Source organism: Balaenoptera physalus (assembly GCF_965194825.1).
Source record: "Balaenoptera physalus genome assembly, chromosome: 1".
NCBI lineage: Eukaryota > Metazoa > Chordata > Mammalia > Artiodactyla > Balaenopteridae > Balaenoptera > Balaenoptera physalus.
In genome coordinates, this window is record NC_138882.1 from 63,871,597 (window position 1) to 63,894,475 (window position 22,879).

Consider the following 22,879-nt stretch of genomic DNA (forward strand, 5'->3'; position numbering starts at 1 on the left):
CTTGGATGTCTAATAAAAACCTTAAATCTAACTTGGTTAAAACAACTTGTGATTCCCACTCCCTAACTTTTTCTTTCTCCAGTCTTTATTCACTCAATAAATGGAAACTTTTTCTGATTGCCCAGAACAAAAGGATCAGTCATCTTTGACTCTTCTTTTCTTTTATACCCAACATGCAATCCATCATCAAATCCTATTAGATTTACCTTTAAAAAGAACCCAAAGTTCTTAGATGTGAAATCAAAAGCACAATCCATAAAAAATAATAAGTTGGACCTTATCAAATTTTAAAACTTTTATGGTTGAAAAGATACTTTAAGAAATTAAAAGACAAGCCACAAATTAGGAGAAAATATTCGTAAAGCATAAATATGACAAAGGTCTTGTGTCCCAAATATATGAAGCACACTTATAACTCAATAACGAGGAAGAAAGTAAACCACTTAAAAACTCAGTAGAAGATTTGAATAGACAGTTCATTAGAGAAGATATACAAATGGCCAATAATTGCATAAAAATATGTTCAATATCATTAGTCATTAGAGACATGCAAATTAAAATGACAAGATACTACATCATATCTACTAGAATAGCTACAATAAAAAAGATGATAAGTTTTGGTGAGGATATGGAGAAACCTGAATCCCCACACATCATTTAATGGTAATATATAATGATACAGTCACTTCGGAAAATTGTTTTTCACTTCCTTAACATGTTGGATATAAACTTACAATAAGATCCAGCAATTCCACTCCTAGGTATCTATTCAAGAAAGATGAAAACATACGTCCACACAAAGACTCATGTATAAATATTCAAAAGAGTATTATTCATATTAGTCATTAAGTAATGACTAATGTCCATCAATTGTTGAATAAACAAAATGTGATATATTCATTCAGTGCAATACTATTCAGCAATGAAAAGGAATAGACTACTGTTCCATGCTACAACATAGATGAACCTCAAAAGCACAATGTTAAGTGAAAAAAGCAAGATGCGAAAGACTACATATTGTAACATTTCATTTATATGAAATGTCCAGGAAAGGCAAATCCATAAAGACAGAAAGCATATTAGTGGTTGCCTGGAACTGGGAGTGGGAGCAGGAATTAAATGCAAATGGCAACGAGGGATCTTTTGGGAGTGATGGAAATGTTCTAAAACTGAATTGTGGTGATGCTTTCACAAATATATAAATTTTTTATAAAAATTATACCTTTTAAATGGATGAAATTCATGGTATATAAATGATACCTTACAAAGATGTTAAAAATATGGGGGAAAAATCCTTTCTCTTTCTTCTCTGATTGCTGTGGCAAAAACTTCCAAAACTATGTTGAATAATAGTAGTGAGAGTGGGCAACCTTGTCTTGTTCCTGATCTTAGTGGAAATGGTTTCAGTTTTTCACCATTGACAACGATGTTGGCTGTGGGTTTGTCATATATAGCTTTTATTATGTTGAGGTAAGTTCCCTCTATGCCTACTTTCTGGAGGGTTTTTATCATAAATGGGTGTTGAGTTTTGTCAAAAGCTTTCTCTGCATCTATTGAGATGATGATATGGTTTTTCTCCTTCAGTTTGTTAATATGGTGTATCACATTGATTGATTCATGTATATTGAAGAATCCTTGCATTCCTGGGATAAACCCCACTTGATCATGGTGTATGATCCTTTTAATGTGCTGTTGGATTCTGTTTGCTAGTATTTTGTTGAGGATTTTTGCATCTATGTTCACCAGTGATATTGGTCTGTAGTTTTCTTTTTTGTGACATCTTTGTCGGTTTTGGTATCAGGGTGATGGTGGCATCATACAATGAGTTTGTGAGTGTTCCTCCCTCTGCTATATTTTGGAAGAGTTTGAGAAGGGTAGGCGTTAGCTCTTCTCTAAATGTTTGATAGAATTCGCCTGTGAAGCCTCTGGTCCTGGGCTTTTGTTTGTTGGAAGATTTTAATCACAGTCTCAATTTCAGTGCTTGTGATTTGTCTGTTTATATTGTCTATTTCTTCCTGGTTCAGTCTCGGGAGGTTGTACTTTTCTAAGAATTTGTCCATTTCTTCCAGGTTGTCCATTTTATTGGCATAGAGTTGCTTGTAGTAATCTCTCATGATCCTTTGTATTTCTGCAGTGTCAGTTGTTACTTCTCCTTTTTCATTTCTAATTCTATTGATTTGAGTCTTCTCCCTTTTATTCCTGATGAGTCTGGCTAGTGGTTTATCAATTTTGTTTCCCTTCTCAAAGAACCAGCTTTTAGTTTTGTTATTTTGCTATTGTTTCCTTCATTTCTTTTTCATTTATTTCTGATCTGATCTTTATGATTTCTTTCCTTCTGCTAACTTTGGTGTTTTTTGTTCTTCTTTCTCTAACTGCTTTAGGTGTAAGGTTAGGTTGGAGATGTTTCTTGTTTCCTGAGGTAGGATTGTATTGCTATAAACTTCCCTCTTAGAACTGCTTTTGCTGCATCCCGTAAGTTTTGGGTCATCCTGTTTTCATTGTCATTTGTTTTTAGGTATTTTTTGATTTCCTCTTTGATTTCTTCAGTGATCTCTCGGTTACTAAGTAGTGTATTGTTTAACCTCCATGTGTTTGAATTTTTCACAAATTTTTTCCTGTAATTGATATCTAGTGTAATAGTGTTGTGGTTGGAAAAGATACTTGATAAAATTTCAATTTATTTTTAATTTACCAAGGCTTGATTTGTGACCCAAGATATGATGTATCCCAGAGAATGTTCCATGAGCACTTGAGAAGAAAGTGTATTCTTTTTTTTTTTTTTTTTTTGGATGGAATGTCCTATAAATATCAATTAAGTCCATCTTGTTTTATGTATTATTTAAAGCTTGTGTTTCCTTATTTATTTTCATTTTGGATGATCTGTCCATTGGTGAAAGTGGGATGTTAAAGTCCCCTACTGTGATTGTGTTACTGTTGCTTTCCCCTTTTATGGCTGTTATCATTTGCATTATGTATTGAGGTGCTCCTATGTTAGGTGCATAAATATTTACAATTGTTTTATCTTCTTCTGGGATTGATCCCTTGATCATTATGTAGTGTCCTTCTTTGTATCTTGTAATAGTCTTTACTTTAAAGTCTATTTTGTCTGACATGAGAATTGCTACTCCAGCTTTCTTTTGATTTCCATTTGCATGGAATATCTTTTTCCATTCCCTCACTCTCAGTCTGTATGTGTCCCTAGGTCTGAAGTGGGTCTCTTGTAGACAGCATATATACAGGTCTTGTTTTTGTATCCATTCAGTCAGTCTATGTCTTTTGGTTGGAGCATTTAATCCATTTACACTTAAGATAGTTATTGATATGTGTGTTCCTACGACCATTTTCTTAATTGTTTTGGGTTTGTTATTGTAAGTGTTTTCCTTCTCTTGTGTTTCCTGCCTAGAGAAATTCCTTTAGCCTTTGTTGTAGAGTTGGTTCGGTGGTGCTGAATTCTCTTAACTTTTGCTTGTCTGTAAATGTTCTAATTTCTCCTTTGAATCTGAATGAGATCCATGCTGGATAGAATAATCTTGGTTGTAGGTTTTTCCCTTTCATCACTTTAAATATATCCTGCCACTCCCTTCTGGTTTGCAGAGTTTCTGCTGAATTATCAGATGTTAACCATATGGGGATTCCCTTGTATGTTATTTGTTGTTTTTCCCTTGTTGCTTTTAATATTTTTTCTTTGTATTTAATTTTTGATAGTTTGATTAATATGTGTCTTCGTGTGTTTCTCCTTGGATTTATCCTACATGGGACTCTCTGTGCTTCCTGGACTTGATTGACTATTTCCTTTCCCATATTAGGGATGTTTTCAACTATAAACTCTTCAAATATTTTCTCAGTCACTTTCTTTTTATCTTCTTCTTCTGGAACCCCTACTATTCGGATGTTGGTGTGTTTAATGTTGTCCCAGATGTCTCTGAGACTGTCCTCAATTGTTTTCATTCTTTTTTCTTTATTCTGCTCTGTGGTAGTTATTTCCAATATTTTATCATCCAGGTCACTTATCCGTTTTTCTGCCTCAGTTATTCTGCTACTGATTCCTTCTAGAGAATTTTTAATTTCATTTATTGTGTTGTTCATCATTGTTTGTTTGCTCTTTAGTTCTTCCAGGTCCTTGTTAAATGTTTCTTCTGTTTTCTCCATTCTATTTCCAAGATTTTGGATCATCTTTATTATTATTATTCTGAATTCTTTTTCAGGTAGGCTGCCTATTTCCTCTTCATTTGTTTGGTCTGGTGGGTTTTTACCTTGCTCCTTCATCTGCTGTGTATTTCTCATTTTGCTTAATTTACTGTGTTTGGGGTCTCCTTTTTGCTGGCTGCAGGTTCATAGTTCCTGTTGCTTTTGGTGTCTGCCCCCAGTGGCTAAGGTTGGTTCAGTGGGTTGTGTAGGTTTCCTGGTGGAGGGGACTGGTGCCTGTTTTCTGGTGGATGAGGCTAGATCTTGTCTGTCTGGTGGGCAGGACCATATCCCATAGTGTGTTTTGGTGTGTCTGTGACCTTATTATCATATTAGGCCTCCTCTCTGCTAATGGGTGGTGTTGTGTTCCTGTCTTGCTAATTGTTTGGCATAGGGTGTCCAGCACTGTAGCTTGCTGGTCGTTGAGTGGAGCTGGAGATGGAGATCTTCACGTTGAAATGGAGATCTTTGAGAGAGCTTTCGCTGTTTGATATTACATGGAGCTGGGAGGCCTCAGGTGGACCAATGTCCTGAACTCTGCTCTCCCATCTCAGAGGCTCAGGCCTGACACCCAGCCAGAGCACCAAGACCCTGTCAGCCACACAGCAGGCTTGTCTTGGGCACCGCAAGATGAGCAGACCTCCACACTGGCCGCCAGAACCTTAAAATGTATATAAAGGCTTTAACGGGATTCAGTCACGTATACAGACCATCCAGATGGTCTCAGCCACCCATCGTACTCCTCTCCTTTGGCTTTTAAATGCTACTCATCTTCCATGGCCAGGTTGAAGTCTTTTTACAAGCTTTCCTTGACTTACTCCAGTCAACCCACAGTAACCTGCACTTTCTCTGAAACCCGTACACCATTGACCTTACCAGCATCATCAAATCATCTAAATGCATGCCACCACTAGTGAGTTTATAACACACGGCAGATATCAGTAACTGATCACAGCACTCTTTCCACTGAGCCAGGAAGTAGCCTCAAGATTGCACCCAATACAGAATGTCAGGCAGCCACTGCCAGTCAAGTGGAGTTTATTCTTTGAAAGAAACATACTGTCATCCTCCATCCATTCCATTAACTAGGCAGTTATCATTCACCTCTATCTTCTGTTATCATTACATCCTCATGTGTAGGTATTATCTCCACAACTACATACTAAATACCTTAAGTGATGGCGACTCTGTCTTATGTTTCTTTTAGTAGTTCTAATTCAGCAGCTATATGTTGAGCTCAGATGATGGGAAAGCCCTGTTATTGGTGCTACAGAGAATACAGGGACGAATAAGACACAGTCCCTCCTGCCAAAGGTTCCAATTTTTTGAGGGATAAGTAGTTCATAAATATCTACAACTCATAGCAGAGTAAAATGAATGTCATAAGAAAGTCCTGAAGGTTCAGAGAAGCCACAGATCAGATCCAGTTGGAAGGAGAGGGGAAGGTTTCTTAGAGAAAGTGGTACCCGGGATGAACACTGATGATTGGAGAAAGAGAAAGAGGAGAAAGAATGTCACTCTCCAGGCACAATGAAGAGCATAAGCAAAGCCACCAAAAGAGGAAAGTTTAGAACCCTTCACATATCTACTTTGGCCCCAAAGTATTGATACTTAGCATGACCTCTCATTCATAGTAGGTATTCAGTGAGTGCTAGTAGGTAGATACTTTAGGCAGTACCTGGTTAATTAACAATATAAAGAAACCAAAGAGTCTGTGAGCACCTTATATGAACACACGCACACACACACAACACACTCCAGAACACCAGACATTTCCAAAAATGGGACTCCAGGCTCCAACAGGTTACAGAGATACAAGTGAGGGAACACGGAGTAAATTCCTTTTTCTGATTGTGTTGATGTTATTGATGGATTACGGTTTTATTCTTTTGGGATTATGGATCTGAGACATACTTGGTCTCCAATCTTTTGAGGAATTTATGTTCAATAGATGTTCTTGGGATGTTTATCAATGGTATATGGAAAGAAGCTTTGTACTCAGGTTAACTTGAGGAAACACCTGTCAACTGAGAAAAAAAAATGCACAACATGAGAATTGTGAGTTAAGTTTTATTGGGGACAAAATAAGTACTATAGCCTGGGAGACAGCCTCTCAGATAGCTCTGAGAAACTGCTCTGAAGAGGTGGGGTTGGGGGGTCAGCATATATGTGAGTTTGGTGAAGGGGGATACATACAATCAGGCACACATTTTGGCAGAGGCTTGTTGCTAGTCACAAGGAGCAGATGTCTCCGTTAATGATTTTAGTGTTTTTCTGGATATGAGAAGATGCAAGAATTTGGGCTCATAAAATCTCCTGAAAATATCTATCTGAAGGCCTGTTCTGCCAGTTTTTCTCAGAGCAGAGTGCCTCATTCCTGATCTCCACACTGAACTCCACACTGAACTCCTTTCGGGGTGTGTTCAAGGTCAGCAACTGCAGTGGCCAGTGACAATTCTTGTAGAGGCAGATGGCAAGTGACAATTCTTAGCTGGCACACAGAGCTAAGTAAGGTTTAATGGCTGTCTTTTTCATAGTACTTTTCAGAGACTTTGACAAGCTATGTCACTGTGATTCTCCAAAAGGAGGAGGATGGTATGATCATTTCCTAAATACATTTGACTATAGTACCTTTTTTTAAATGGAGGCTCTCATGGTACAAATATTCCATAGAACACTTTATGACTTGATGAGTTAAATGCAATTATTTAGAAAATATAGAAAACTAAACCTAGCTTTACCTAAATGGTGAAGACAGAAGTATCAACCAGTAAATGTGAACATACAGGAAATCTTATAGATGTTTGATCTATTCCCTTTTTTATCTACCCTCCATTTTACCACCTCCCATCCCAACCTATCCACTAGGGATAATAAAATCTATCATTTATTGAGTCTTCACTATGTGCCAGGCTCTGTTTTAAGTGCTTTGACCCTCTCAATAATCCTATGAAGTCAGCACTATTATTATTCTAATTTTATAAATGAGGCAACCTAAGGCACAGAGAAATTGAAGAATTTCCCCATGGTCACCTATATAGTAAGTGGTAAAGCCAATATACAAATGTATACCAGGCAGAGCTACACTTCTAACTACCACACCAGTGTCTTCCCCAGAGAGCAAGAAGGGGAGAGAAAGATAGAGAGAGCACATGACTATTCTCTCCTCTTTCACCAGCTGCTTATGACAGGTTAATTTGCCAATACTCCTCTCACCCATCCATCTCTCCACCCACCCATCGATCTCTCCACCCACCCATCTCCCTTACCCAGGCTTCAGAGAAATGGGAATCCACTCTTCCCTCATACAGCATCTGGTGTTTCTGGTTAAGATCATCTCAGTCTAGCCATGTGGCCTTTTGTTTCCTTACTCTATAATGTGAAACTTCTTCCCAAATATCTCATTCAGCAATTCCACCTTGATGAGAGAAATCACAAGTTTCAGGAGGAAGCAAATTATACAACCTTAGCAATTACTCTAGGCAACACAGTGTGAAAGGAAATCAACATATATCACTTGTATTTGATTGAAATTTCTTTTGGAAGGATTGAAGGGGGAGGCAGGGGTGGGGGGCAACTTTTTCTCAGCAGATATTCCTCTAAATTTCCTTCCTAGCTTCCAAAATAATAATTCCAGGTCACTGCTCTGGCTTTGCACTCTCAGCAGTCTGTCCCAATTTTTACTACTTCCTCCCAAAGAAAGAAAAAAATCCCTTTGACCTTCTCCCTCGACCTCTCTCATCAGACTCCACCTTGCTGTCATGCTTGGGCACTCCTAACTCCCACTCAAACCTTTTCTTTCACCTCATTTCTTTTTTTCTCTCATTATGGATTCATATCTTTGCTCCTCTCTGCTTCTCACTGCCATGTGACAAATCCCTCTTAAAATAACGCTGGTGACTCACCCAGTGGATACTGTATTCCCTTTATATGTACCTTTTTCCGCCAAGGGGCATAAAGTGTTTCACAGATATTCAGTCTTATTTTTACCTCATCCTTGTAAAAAGAGAGTCTGTCAAACAGGGATAGAAATGTAGTTTGGGCTTTAAGTCTGAATTACTTGAGTATTAAGGCTGATAATCAGGTTTTTAGTCTTTCAGATCTCCTCCTTCTCTGCATCTCTTCCTTGGTACTATTTATTTTCTTCAGAGTCTATTAGTAACCACACCAGAAATTAGACTAAAATCTTACCAATCAGTTGTGCTGTTTCTTAACGAGCCACCCCAGCTGGAAACCTCAGTGCAGTTTCAACTCCTCAAACTAACTTATTCTCCACATCCAGTTGATAACCAAGCCATTCTAATTCTGTCTCAGGCCCCTCACTGCTACAACCTAATTCAGGCCACCATATCCTCCAGGCTGGACGCATCTTTTCCAACCTGACTCAGTGTTCACTTCACTATTCCCCTCCACCCTCAACCATTTTCTGCCCTCCTCCAAGTCAAATCTTATTATGCTGCTCCCTGGGACCCTCTATTTAAAACCACACCATTTGGCATGGCACTCTGGGTGATCTCAATCTAGCCTTGGCTTCCTTTCCTCTGTGATTTCTGAGCTCTATACGCCAGCCACCCCACCAGAAATGAGCAGTTTCCCTGAACAGGCCTTGATTTACCTGCCTCTGTGCTTTCTCATTCGCACACTTCCCTCTGGCAGGAGTGTCCACCCCTACTGTTTCATCCTGGCATTTTTCTTCTCAGGTTTAAAGGTACAGTTTTTATATCACCTTTTCTGCAGAGCTTTTCCTAACTTTCCCAGCACAGATTTAAATATTCTCTCTTCTGCATTCCTATAGCTCTTTATGATAACTGCTAATGTACAGATACGTATAATGTAGTGTATATTCCACAAAAATTTATTGGAAGCCTATGATGTGCCAGGCACTATACCAGGTACTAGGTACACAGAGATCAAATTCGTAGTCCCTACCCTGACTACTAAGTAAGATAGAAAGTAAAGAAAAATAAATTTGTATTTCAGGGTGATATGAATGATAGTAGAGGGAAGCCCAGGGGCTGAGTGGGCCCATGAGAGGGGTGTCACCTAGGCTGGGGACATCAGAAAGGTCTCTAAGAGGAGGTGAGCCCTGAGCTAAGTTGTTTGGAACATTCAAGTGGGAATGGCTTTGGTGACTGCACTTTCTCCCCATGAGATCATGGGCTTTATGATAGCAGACTAGATTCTGTGCTCCTTGTACTCTGCAGTTGCTTCACAAATATTCAGAAAATTGAATAAATCCCCAAATGATTGGTCTGTGGATGTCTAAAACCCAACTGATATCAAGTTTATTGCCTCTCAACCCTGCCTTCTCCTTCCTCTTGGTGGTTGGCTTCAATCTTGGCTCCACAGATCCAATCTTAGCTCAGCCAATAAAAAAGTGTAAATAATAAAGCAAGTCCCATAATTGCAATATTTTCCCATCCCAAACCTGGCTCCCCACATCCAAAGAAGCAGTGACTGGATTTGCTGGTCTGAGGCATTTGGCATGTACAGCGGGGCTACACAGCCAGAGTTAGGCAATTGTGCATTGTTAACATGCTCCCGGGCTAAGCAGAAAAAAACCATGAGGAAAAGGAAAAATGTGTCACAACATGCCAGGCCAAGTTCAAAAGTTATCAGGCCCAGAGCCACTTCCCAACTGTCTTCCCAGCTCCTGTCTTCCTCTCTGCACTCCGTTTACCACCTGGCAGCCAGCGGCATTTCCCACTACCTTTAGGATGGAGTAAAACTCCTCCATCTGGCAGACAAAGCCATTGGTGATCTCCTCCATCTCTCTAACCTCACGTTTTGCTCACACTCTCTTTGTTGTCAAACCTTAGCTTTGTCTCTCAGTCATATTAAACTACTTTCATTTCCTTAATGCATCTGGATTTCTCTCGCCTGCTGGTCTTTTTATGTGTTGCTTGTTCCTTTGCCTGGATTGCACTGAACTCTCCTCGATAACTGACTCATTCTTTAGGTCTCAGGTTAAAAGCTATTTTCAAGGGGAAGCCTGTCCTGACCCTCTCCACCTGCTAAGACCTGGACAGGTTTGCTCCTGTCTGCCCAAACTTCACACTCCCTGCTTCCCCTATCATCACAGGTTACAGTATTGTTGAAATTGTCTGCTTAGTTGTGTAAGCTCCCTGAAGGTGAGGATTGTGTCTGGTTTCACCACTGCGTTCCAGTGCTCAGCAAAGCGTCCGAACTACGTTAGGCACTCAATAAGAATCTGTTGGTTGAGTAAGTAGATAAAAGAACCCTGGGGTGGAGTGGAAGGTTGGGGTTAGCAGATGCAAACTATTATATATAGAATGGATAAACAACAAAGTCTTACTGTATAGCACAGGGAAATATATTCAATCTCCTGTGATGAACCATAATGGAAAAGAATATATATATACATATATAATATACATATATGTAAAAAACTGAATCACTTTGCTGTACAGCAGTAATTAACACAACATTGTAAATCAACTATACTTCAATATAAAAAAATAAATATAAATAAATAAACAAATAAATACCCTGGAGTAAGGAATAGAAGGCACATCTTATCAGAATGTAAGCTCTGTGAAAGCAGGGGCTTTGTTCTGCTTATGGTTACAGCCTCTGGCATATAATAGACCCTCAACAAATATTTACTGAATGAATGAGCTAATTAATTAATTAGGTTGGTTAAATGAAGATATTATGTAGGTCTTAGTAGACTTTTCATGGGTATATTACATATGGTTTGGTCTTCAGGAAACTGGATCCTAAAGCGAGGAAGGCAGCATGACATAGTGGTCAAGAGCATGAACTTGGAGCCAGGTTTCCATGGCTTCAAATCTGAACTCTATCCAACACAAGCCAATAGTTTATGTCTTAGGTGTTTTGTCTTTAACTGAGGTCTATAATGTGATTAAATGTCTTAACATTTGCAAATCAATGAAATAGTGCTGGTTACATAGTAAAAACTATTTAAGTATTTGCTATAGACAACAGAACAATATTACAAAATGGAAAGTCAAGAAGTATGGTCCACAGTTGACAAAATAAAAAATAAATGATAGGTACATTACCTAAATCTATAAACATAGATAATTAAAATATCGGCATAATTATATGCAGAGAATGGAAGAAGCGAACTAAATCTTCATGTATCATAAAGGCAGCCACAAACAATACCCAAAATTGATAGCCCAGGAATTAATGGTGACCAAACATTGGTGATTTGAAGGTGACTATCAGAAGAACCATCAGCTTAAAAGAGTTAAAGCAGTTGTCTGTGAGGAGGAAGGTTAGAAAACAGGAAGAATAGGGCAGGGCAATATCCATTTTCATTAGTACTCTTTTTGTACTACTTAAACTTTTGACCATGTTCATGTATTACTTTGATAAAATAAAAATATTTTTAAATAATTGCATAGAAAAAGTCAAATGGGAAGTACTTGTTATAGTCTTCAAATACTTCTAATTTATTTTTAAAAATCTGAGACTGGTGGTAATGTGGCCCTGCTCAGAGATTGCCTACATCATGCCCACTCTAAGAAGACTTGCACATTATCACTCTCCTTCCTGAGGCTGAGATATCACAGAAAGTTGCTCTCTGAGATCAGGCTCAGTTTCTCAATAACTGTATGCTCTTAGCCAAGACAATCAAGCTCTCTGTGGCTCAATTTTCTCACCAATTAAATTGCAGTAACAGTTTTATACTCACTGTATTGTTACATCAAATATCTAGGAAAGAATAGAAGACTCTACAAATATTACAATCACAGTGGAAGAATTTCCTAGAGAAGAGAGAAATATGTGACAACATCTTTCTTCAAACCAACTTAGGATGCATCCTCCATTTCTTATTAATAATAGTCATTCATAATTATATATAAATTCAGAAAAAAATTTAGAGAACATTCTCAGGATAATTATTCCCTTCTCTCTTGAGCATGCCCATATTATTACCTGTTTCAAACGCTCGACTACAATTGGTTTTCTTACATCATAGTGTCATCCGCTGGACTGGGATTTCCTGGAGAGCAGAAGTGGTGTTTTACTTATCTTGCTGTATACTAAGCTTAACACAGTGTCTGTCTTATAGCAAGTACCCAAAAACGTTTGCTGAATTGAATTTTCTGTTAATAAAGTTTATTTTGTGTTATATATAATTTTAGAAATATGAAAGAGTAGAATGAAGGAAATAATGTAATATATGTTATTCCTCCCATTCATCCAACAAATGTCAATTGACTCCCCACACACAGTTCTATGTTAGGCACTGGGGACCTGGTGTAATAATACACACAAGCAGCTTCCAGTCTAATTGCAGGATTGGGGTGGGGGAAGCACAGACAGGCAAATAAGCAATTTCAATATAAATTGGTAAGTTTTAGGTTAAAGTTAAGTATAAGACACCACAAGAGCACAAAAGGGGGGTCGCCAGCCACTAAAAAAAATTAATATTTTGAGATCCCTTCTTCTTAGATTATTTCTTTGAATTGAATTGAAATCCATTAAACCACAGCATTATAGTTAGTAGACACAGGTCCTACCTAAATGATTCAACACATCCAGTCAATTAGTTAAAATTTATGTGCACTATTTGGTTGAAACCACTTAGCATCACATCGCCTTAGATAATGTGCCAAGTTAGTAAAATGTGTTTACCCATGTCCTTCCACATGTCATATTATTATTATCTCAAGAAAACCTCTAGGGTTTGGGAGACATTTGGGAAATGTAAGTACATGTTTATTCAGGAAACTTTCCTTTCATCTTCTGTGACTTGACTTTGCTATGTTTCACCCCTCATAAAACAGGTGTTTTCTTCTCAGTGTTTTCTTAAAAACCAGCTTTGAAAATTATTGTGGGCAAATAGCAATGAGGAAGGGTAGATAACCCCACCTTTCACTATGAGGCAGTGTTTTAATGGTTTCCTCTGTGCTTCACTAGTTGGATGATTAGAAGTAAGCTGATTCCAACAAATTGCCCTCAGGTAACACTCTAAAAATACTTGACATTGTTGAGTGTCCCCTTAGGACTAGAAAACAGTTAGTCCTTTCTCTTCCCTTGAAGTTATCAAGGTCTGATCAGCTCTTAACTATTTAAAGTCAGATAGAAGTGAACGGGTACATCATCAGCTACTTGGATAGTAGAGTCTTAAACATGAATCAAATTAGCAATTTAATAAGAACAGGAGGGCCTGAGTCTGGGGTGTCTAGTGACCAGATGTAGTAACTTTAATTAAAACTTTACTGCAAATTGTGATCACATTCAAAAAATGTTCCAGGTGACAGTTTGGGATGTTAAAACCTTACTGGCAAAAAAAAAAAAAAAAAAAAGCATGACTTGTATGATAACTAGAGTAGTGACAATTACGGAAATCACAGAAAGACAGTGAGATCGTTGCCCAGTTTGAGGAGAACTGATTTTTGTTAGAATAAAGTATCTTTTCATCAAAAGTCTAATCCTTGCTACTTTGGCAAATGAAAGAACTGGCAAGATATATTTTTTTCGTTCTTTTACAGGAGATCAAATGAAGCACAGAGGTATGAGAATTTGCTCCAGATCAAACTTGAATGAAGCCACTTTTTGAGTAGTGAACCCTCAGTATGGGTACCCAATAATTGTTGGATGATTTTCTTGCTTATTCCATAAAAAAAGAACTCCATTATGAAGACAGGTTGAAATAGATTTTAAATTGTCATTATCACAGGTGTCAACTATGACTCATGTGTAGAGAATCATTTTACTCTGGAACCTAAGAATGATGAATATAGCTTTCATCTCTGATAAACACTGACCAAAATCTCTCCCATCATGGATACCACCAATGAAGTACAGTTAGGACAGAAATAGAACACAAATTATGTATTATCTTTCCCAATATGTAATGAATAAACTTTGGGACTATTCTTAATAATAAATATTTATTAATAAGACCATCTAAATTAATATGAAAGACACAAAAAATAAAAATATAAAAAATAATTTGACTCATGCAGCACTTTTATAAAAGGTGAACATAATGTAATTAGTCCATGAGCTTTAAAGGGAAATGAGCTGGCTGGTTAGTGAGGGGACAAGATGCCAGAGGGTCACTACGCAGTCAGGGTCACAGCTGTATTGTTGGATTGTTGGGCTTCTGTAGGCTTGGTCTGGCTCACATTTCTCCTGCTGGACTTGTCTATTGTTTGGACTGCTTTTTTCACCCATTCAACTTGTGGATCAGCACAGACTTTAAGGCCACGTCTGGTAATAAATCTGCAATGCAAAGAAAAGGTAGACAAAGTTAGTCACATTCTCAAAGCCTTGGAACCAGAAGTTAAGATCAGATCATATATAAGAGATCTTGTGCAGAAATGACTGGACAAAACAGTCTTTCAGATTCAGGAGGATATAAATGAAAATCTTTCCTCTGCAATCTATTTTCCCATAAAGGAGAAATAGCTCCAGGTAATAGCCAGATCCCTGGTTCAGCATAAACTGCAGGCTCCTTTTCTCATCATTGCTACCAGGTGATGTAATTAAACTGGACATTTGAAGTCATCTAGTCCAATTATTACATATCATCTTCTTTTTCAAATTTAAACACACTCATCTTATTTTCTGGGTAAAAGGTGATTTCTTTATCATAGTTTTGGGGGTAAAGTTGCAATTGTGTGTTGGGAAGAGTTACTATTCTGAAAATGAGATCCTAGAAAGAGAATGGTACCATGTAGGGTAGTTGTTGACACTATTCCTTGAGATATGGCAACTGATAAAATATGGCACTCTACTCCAGCACACCATAAGGGCAGAGAAAGGCAGGGAAGGGGGAGGATGGGAAGGGAGGCATCCCACACCAGTGTGTCTCTACGGTCAAATCCTGATCTGAACCAGCCCGCTCTAAACCTAACCCTCAGGACTGAGCATATTATTCATCTGGTTCCCAGTTAGATTCTTCTGCTCATATAAATCAGAAAGGAGGGTGATATTCTTCACTTGGTTGCCAATTTTTTGTCATAAACATTGTTTGGGGCTACATAAAGACATGGTTCATATGGAAAAACAGAAAGACTATTGGCTACGTTGAGGATTTCCTCCTTGTTGACATTTTTCCTGAGGAGGGCAGCATTTCTATATACTGTGTTCCATCAAGCCCAGATTTGGGGGAGAGCAACTCACATCACTGCTTTCATGAAGCCCTCCTTGATGGTGTAGGTCTTGAGTTTTTTAATTGGCAGTCGCTGGGTAGTCAGACTCACACAGATGGTCTTGTCTGGGACTTCAGACCCCACACCTGGTAAAGAAAACCAAGCAAACAAAAATAAAATACAATTGTTAATACTATGAATGTTAGAGTGTTGTAAATAAAATAAAGAGTGATCTGATAAAGAATAATTTGGGGAAGGCAACACTAAATGTGGGAGAGGTAGCTCATTTTTGACTGAATAAATAAAGGTGTCCTCATTTTAAATGGTAAAATGTGAAATATGTAAGGGAAGGAGTTCATTAAATACTCATCCTCAATAGAAATGTCCCAGAAGGATTAAACTTTCTAAGTTTAGAGAACATCTTACATTGGAGAAGGGAAAATAACTTGGGAGAGTTAATAATAGTAAGGGTTTTCTAAAGTCTAAAAAGGGTTTCTAAGTGCTGATTTACTCCTAAGCCGGAGACTGGCATTTGCTACTCAGGGAAGCAAGTATTCTCAGAGAATATTTCTCAGAGAAATATTCAGCAAAAAAGCATCTTAAATAATATCCAACGATGATGAAGTTTGAACTATAGTGTTGCTGGGGTCAGAAGGCTTTTTATAAACATGAAACTGGCCAGGTGTTCACTACCATTGCTCTTCAGCTCTCCTTCTCTCCATCACACAAATATCCAGCCTGCACATTCTTAACCCTCTACATTTGCCAACTTACTTTTAATGCTGAACTGTCTCTGAATGCAGTGAAAGAGGGAAATACCCAAGTGTCTACAGTCTTCCTCAGTCTTATTTCCCCTACCCGTACATGGGTTTCTACCAAATGGCAGCCTGTTTTCTCAGACAAATGCCAGCCAGCCATGGTTAAAACAACATTTGGCCTAAAGTTTTGGCTTCATCAATATTTTTTTTTAATTTGGGGCACAATTTCAGGGAGTTGCAGACATTGCCATCTCTATTTATGGACAACTTTGGGATCCATGATCAGGTTCAGATATTCTAGTCTAAGTAATAAGTCTACTGATTAGGAGGTTGAAAGGAGAGTTAACTGAAACATTAATTATACCCAAAGGATATTCCCTCTTGTTGCCAGAGACACAAGGAGAAATATACTCCAACCAGCTGGGAAAAAGTGATCTTTTAAGAAATATGTGTAGAATGCTCATGTAAGTCTCAGTATAACTAAGTCTCATCTGGGTATGTCTTGTAGGTTTATTTGATTGTATATAAGACGTTGATATTTGTTAGCACTTATGGTCTTTTATAAACTCAAGAAATTGATCATCAGCAGGAACAACATTCATAGCAGTAATAATAGACTCTCCTACACACTTAATGTAAAATTGATTTCCTGGGTGTAAAGTTATGAGCTACCAGTCATTTTTGTTTTCATAGAAAACATTGTTTTGCTTCAGAACATAAACGATCTAGCTCATTCCCACTTTGTGAACTCTCAAAATTTTCGAGAATTTATCAAGATCAATATTAAATAGGCAAAAGCTTCAAAGGTATATACAATCGTCATCAGCATTCCACAATTAACATTAATCAAGAAGTTAGGACTTGTGTGGAAACCTAATAAGTGATCATAAGATTTATTTCATTTTAATCACGGGTAAGCATATCAGTTATAACATTCTTCTTATAGATAAGTAAGCATAAGCACAGAGAGGTGAAGAAATTTACCCCAAATCACCCAGTTGTGAAAAATAGGAGCCCAGATTGTAACCAAGTTTTATCTTCAAAATCTACAAAGTCTCCTAGAGTCAAATTATTCCCATTTTGCACATGGGGAGCCTGAGGTTTAGCTCGGAGAAAGTTTTCTCCAGTCAAAGCCTGAGTCAAAACCAAAACGTGTGGCCACTGCCTGCATACGTAGATGCTCCTTATCTCATAAATAAGCTTTTGACTTACCTTCCACAGTGTATGCAGCAAGACAGCAGATCCCGAAGAAGGCCAGAATGAGAAGTCTCATGGCTGAAGTCCTGCTGAGCTGTGCGCGAGAGGCTGAGGAACTGATCCTTTCAGTCTCTTTTATTCCTCCAGTGATCAGCGCACTTCCTGTGGTGAGAGGGGGGCTTTCGAGATGGGTGTGGAATCACGGAAAGTCTTTGCAATACTGATGTTTTCTTTGGTTGAAAAAAAAAGTTCCTTTGTCCCCACTCATACTAACCCAACACCTTGTGGCCTTTTCTCCTCCTCCTGTGGTTAATGTGTCCGTGAAACCAAATATGTGCACAAAAGAAACGTAGTTGTCTTATCTCCTGCCACCAGTCTAAATTCAAACCTTCCACTGCACACATGCCCCAAGGCCATGCCAGTGTCATGGCCCAGCACAGGGACAGTGTAAAGGAAACAAGGTGGGTGGTCACTGTGGTCCATCTCCCCCTCCTGCCTCGTGTAACATCAGCTGTGACATGAGGCTTCCACCACTGTGGATCCTAAGCCCAGTGATGCCTTAGGGAGTTGAAGGGATGCTGTGGCTTCCCTGAGCTCCTCACTCCTCTGCCTTAATCTTCTTATTTCTCTCCTCTGCCCTCATTCAGGTGATCCCCCTTCTTTACACCAGCCTCCCCACATACCCAAGAAACATTTCAATAATGATGATTGGAGCCTGTCTATCTGCATGGGTTTGCCTTATTTTAACTTAATACATACATTTTTAAAAGATTTTGAAAAGTTGTCCTGACATAAAATTTTGGAAAAAAGAAAAAGGAAATTATCTGTAATCTTAGTATTCTGTTTTCATTTTTAATGTTTTTCAATGAGTCTCTATGGGTATACATGTTTTGCAGAGTCGTGACAATTATAAATACTGTTTTTACATCTATGTAAATATGCTGCCATGTTTCTTCATAATCTTCATCTTTCTACTCGGACTAAACACATACACAGGCACATTAAACCATTCCCTTTTAACTTATTGTTATGTAAACCACATCTATAAGTAAATTTTCATTAAATACACTGAATCTTTTGCTTCTAATCACCAGGAGTAGGATTATGAGGCAAAATCATATGATCATCTTTATAACTCTTGCAATATATTGACATATATACTTCCCAAAATGTAATTTCCATTTGCAATGCTTCCAGTAGTGTTTCACTGTAATGGTTACAAGACAACCTGTCTGTCACTCAATTTGCTCTTTGGGGTTTTGTCTTATTTTGTTTAATATAGGTATGTGTAAAATGCATTTATTAATTATGTGTGTAGCTAAAAGGTTTTGTCATTACTATTCAGGGATATGAAAATAACATTCTGATTAAATATACATATAGCTAAAAGTTTTTGACATTGCTATTAAGGATATGAAAACAAATTCCTATATTTCTATGAAAATTATAGGTTAAGCTCTAAGATACTTTTCATTAATGGCATTTAATTTTCCACCCAGATTTTACTCAGAAATTCAAATAGTTTTTAGTTGTCTCCACCTAGCTACACCATCAGTTCTTAAACTCTGAACACACAATTCCACTCAAAATGCTTCTCTTCCTATTACTCCTTGACATGGAATAATGTGTTATCATCTATTCAGTTTCCAAATACAGATTACTTGCATCATCTTAGACTCATTGCTAGTCACCCATATGTTGTTCTCAACCAAGCTGGACTAAGTATACCTTCAAAGTAGCTCTTCTATATGTCTTCTCCTCTCTCTTCACACTGCTCAAGGCAGGACCTCATCACTCCTTGTTAGGACTACTGCAGTAGACCAATTGATTCCCCCAGCCTGGGTCTCCTCCCTTTCCAATGTATCCTCCACAGCCTTGCCAGAATAATCATTCTAAAGCCTTAATCTAATCAACTTGTTTTCCTGCTGAGACCCTCTTTGCTACTTCCCATTGCCTACAGGATTCATTTCAAACCTCACATTGTCATAAATAAAGGTGTTCAAGATATAACACGCTTTTCTTTCAAGACTCATCTTTCACCATTCATGCACATGCTCCAAAACCTCTAGCCTTAACAAACATCTGTGTGATCATCCAAATGGGCCATTCTCTTTTCTACTCCCAACATATTGCTTCCTTTATCTGGAATGCCCATCTCAGCTCCCTACATAATTATTTGTAAACTCCTCCTCTTTTTACAAGTTTTTCTGAATTCTCTAGATACAATTAACTTGTGCCATCTTCAACGACCTCTTGGAACTTTCTAGCCACCACTGTTCTATCACTAATCTCATTTTATTCTCCTACTCAATTACATTTCTGCATCTTCCACTAGATGGCAGGCTCCTTGAGAGTAGGGAATTTGCCTCAGTGCTGTCTGGGTCTCTGGCACTAGCAAAATGTTTGCTACATAGTGGTCACTCATCAAAGGGTTTTTGAATAAATGAATTCTTTTCAAAAGACCAACATTATAATGATTGTACATTAAGTAAAGGATGAACATCTAAAAACATAAAGCCAGAATATTGTGCCTACGTCTTCCTCTCATGTTTATAGTCAAATCGGCAAATTGACCAATGGCTGAATTTTTACTTAGCATTTTGAAAGAGAATTTTTTAAACTCTGAGAATGAATTATTCATTTCAGTTTTTCCAAGCATACACTAAAGTCTCTGATGGAGAAGAATTAAGCAACCAACAAAAATATAGAAACCTAGTACAAAATGGGCATAATCTGCTAATGTGTGGACGTTGATTGACAACAAGTTGAAAGATATTAGAACAAATATTTCTCATCCTTGACCCCTCTCTTTCTCTTACATGCCACACCCAATCTGTCAGAAAATACTGTTGTCTCTCTGTCTTCAAAATAGAATCTAAACCCTTCCCACCACCCCAAGAGACCCAACTTCAAGCCACAATCACTTCTTACCTAGATTCGTCCAACAGCCTCCTAACTGATTTTCCTAATTGCACCCTTACTTTCTTTTGGTCAGTTTTCCAACCTGACAAAGTTGATCACGTCAAAATGTAAGTAATATGTTACTTCTCTGCTCAAAAATCCTTTGGTGTAGCACATTTTCATGAGTGAAAACCAGAGACTTTTTTTTCCCCATGTATTGTTTAATGTATTTACATGCTCTGCTGTACGTTAACCACTTAACTCTAGTGTAAAGGTTAAAGGACAAAAGTACTAATAATAAATATAGCAGAGAGACCTCCAAGATAGCGGAGGAGTAAGACATGGAAATCACCTTCCTCCCCACAAATACATCAGAAATACATCTACATGTAGAACAACTCCTACTGAACACTGGCAGAAGACCTCAGACCTCCCAAAAGTCAAGAAACTACCCACGTACCTGGGTAGGGCAAAAGAAAAAAAAACAGAGACAAAAGAATAGGGACAGGACCTGCACCTCTTGGAGGGAGCTGTGAAGGAGGAAAGGTTTCCACACACTAGGAAGCCCCTTCACTGGCGGAGATGGGTGGCAGGGAGAAAGCTTCGGAGCCACGGAGGAGAGCACAGCAATAGGGGTGCAGAGGGCAAAGAGAAGAGATTCCCGCACTCAGATGATTGGTGCTGACCAGCACTCACCAGCCTGAGAGGCTTGTCTGCTCACCCGCTGGAGCAGGTGGGGGCTGGGAGCTGAGGTTTGGGCTTTGGAGGTGAGATCCCAGGGAGAGGACTGGGGTTGGCTGCATGAACACAGCCTGAAGGGGGCTAGTGCGCCACAGCTAGCTGGGAGGGAGTTCAGGAAAAAGTCTGGAACCGCCTAAGAGGAAAGAGACCATTGTTTCAGGGTGCACAAGGAGAGTAGATTCAGAGCACTGCCTAAACGAGCTCCAGAGATGGGCACGAGCCATGGCTATCAGCGCAGACCCCAGACACAAGCATGAGATGCTAAGGCTGCTGCTGCAGCCACTAAGAACCCTGTGTGCAAGCACAGGTCACTATCCACACCTTCGCTCCTGGGAGCCTGTGCAGCCCGTCACTGCCAGGGTCCCGTGATCCAGGGACAACTTCCCCGGGAGAACACACGGTGCACCTCAGGCTGTTGCAACGTCATGCCAGCCTCTGCTGCTGCAGGCTTGCCCCGCATTCCATACCCCACCCTCCCCCCCGCCTGAATGAGCGAGAGCCCCCTAATCAGCTGCTACTTTAACCCCGTCCTGTCTTAGCAGGGAACAGATGCCCTCAGGTGACCTACACACAGAGGTCGGTCCAAATCCAAAGCTGAACCCCAGGAGCTGTGCGAACAAAAAAAAGAAAGAGAAATTTCTCCCAGCAGCCTCAGGAGCAGCGGATTAAATCTCCACCATCAACTTGATGCACCCAACATCTCTTTAATACCTGAATAGACAACGAATCATGCCAAAATTGAGGTGGCAGATTTTGGGAGCAGCTGTAGACTTGGGGTTTTCTTTCTGCATCTAATTTGTTTCTGGTTTTATGTTTATCTTAGTTTAGTATTTATTTAGAGTTTATTCTCATTGGTAGATTTGTTTATTGATTTGGTTGCTATCTTCCTTTTTTTTAAATACAGTTATATTTTTTTTCTGTTACTCTTTTTGTGAGTGTGTATGTGTATATATCTTTGTGTGACTTTGTCTGTATAACTTTACTTATACCGTTTGTCCTAGGGTTCTGTGTGTCCGTTTTTTCTTTTCTGCTTTTGGGTCATTTTTTTTTTATAGTTTTTAGCTCCTATTATCAATGGCGGATTTGTTTTTTAGTTTAGTTGCGCTCTTCATTCTTTCTTTCTTTTTTTTAATTAGTTTTTAATTTTTTATTTTTCATAATTTTTTTTTATTTTTTACTTTAATAACTTTATATTATCTTATTTCTTTCTTTCTTTTTTTCTCTCTTTTCTTCTGAGCCATGTGACTGACAGGGTCTTGGTGCTCCAGCTGGATGTCAGGCCTGTGTCTCTGAAGTGGGAGAGCTGAGTTCAGGACATTGGTCCACCAGAGACCTCCCGGCTCCACATAATCTCAAATGGGAAAAGCTCTCCCACAGATCTCCATCTCAACGCTAAGACCCAGTTCCACTCAATGACTAGCAAGCTACAGTGCTGGACAACCCATGCCAAACAATTAGCAAGACAGGAACACAACCACAGCCATTAGCAGAGAGGCTGCCTAAAATCATAATAAGTTCACAGACACCCCAAAACACACGACTGGACGTGGTCCTGCACACCAGAAAGACAAGATCCATCCTTATCCACCAGAAGACAGGCACCAGTCCTCTCCACCAGTAAGCCTATACAACCCACTGAATCAACCTTGCCCAGTAGGGGCAGACACCAAAAACAAAGGGAACTATGAAACTGCAGCCTGAGAAAAGGAGACCCCAAACACAATAAGCCAAGCAAAATGAGAAGACACAGAAACACACAGCAGATGAAGGAGCAAGGTAAAAACCCATCAGACCAAACAAATGAAGATGAAATAGGCAGTCTACCTGAAAAAGAATTCAGAGTAATGATAGTAAAGATGATCAAAAATCTTGGAAATAGAATGGAGAAAATACAAGAAATGTTAAACAAGAACCTACAAGAATTAAAGAGCAAACAATGAGGAACAACACAATAAATGAAATTAAAAATTCTCTAGAAGGAATCAATAGCAGAATAAC

The 22,879-nt window shown here is 38.7% G+C and overlaps 2 protein-coding genes across 2 annotated transcripts in view; both read right to left on the bottom strand.

Moving 5' to 3' along the window:
* The window catches only part of SFT2D2 (SFT2 domain containing 2), an 842,470-nt gene that overhangs the window by 481,476 nt on the left and 338,115 nt on the right, over positions 1-22,879 (bottom strand). The window lies entirely within an intron of this gene.
* On the bottom strand, positions 7,418-21,299 carry LOC309649332 (lymphotactin-like). Its single transcript, XM_082439261.1, has 3 exons — positions 17,255-21,299; positions 15,316-15,430; positions 7,418-14,412 (listed from the first exon to the last, which is right to left on the bottom strand). The coding sequence occupies exons 1-3, from the start codon at positions 17,313-17,315 to the stop codon at positions 14,250-14,252; spliced, it is 339 nt and encodes a 112-aa protein (XP_082295387.1). The 5' UTR covers positions 17,316-21,299; the 3' UTR covers positions 7,418-14,249.

What these genes read in the sequence shown, in the direction of transcription:
- LOC309649332 (XM_082439261.1), bottom strand. Translation starts at nt 17,315, where the DNA reads ATGAGACTTCTCATTCTGGCCTTCTTCGGGATCTGCTGTCTTGCTGCA. An exon ending in TGCTGCATACACTGTGGAAG is followed by an intron (nt 15,431 to 17,254) that starts GTAAGTCAAAAG and finishes TTTCTTTACCAG; the next exon opens with GTGTGGGGTCTGAAGTCCCA. An exon ending in GGCTTCATGAAAGCAGTGAT is followed by an intron (nt 14,413 to 15,315) that starts GTGAGTTGCTCT and finishes TTTGCATTGCAG; the next exon opens with ATTTATTACCAGACGTGGCC.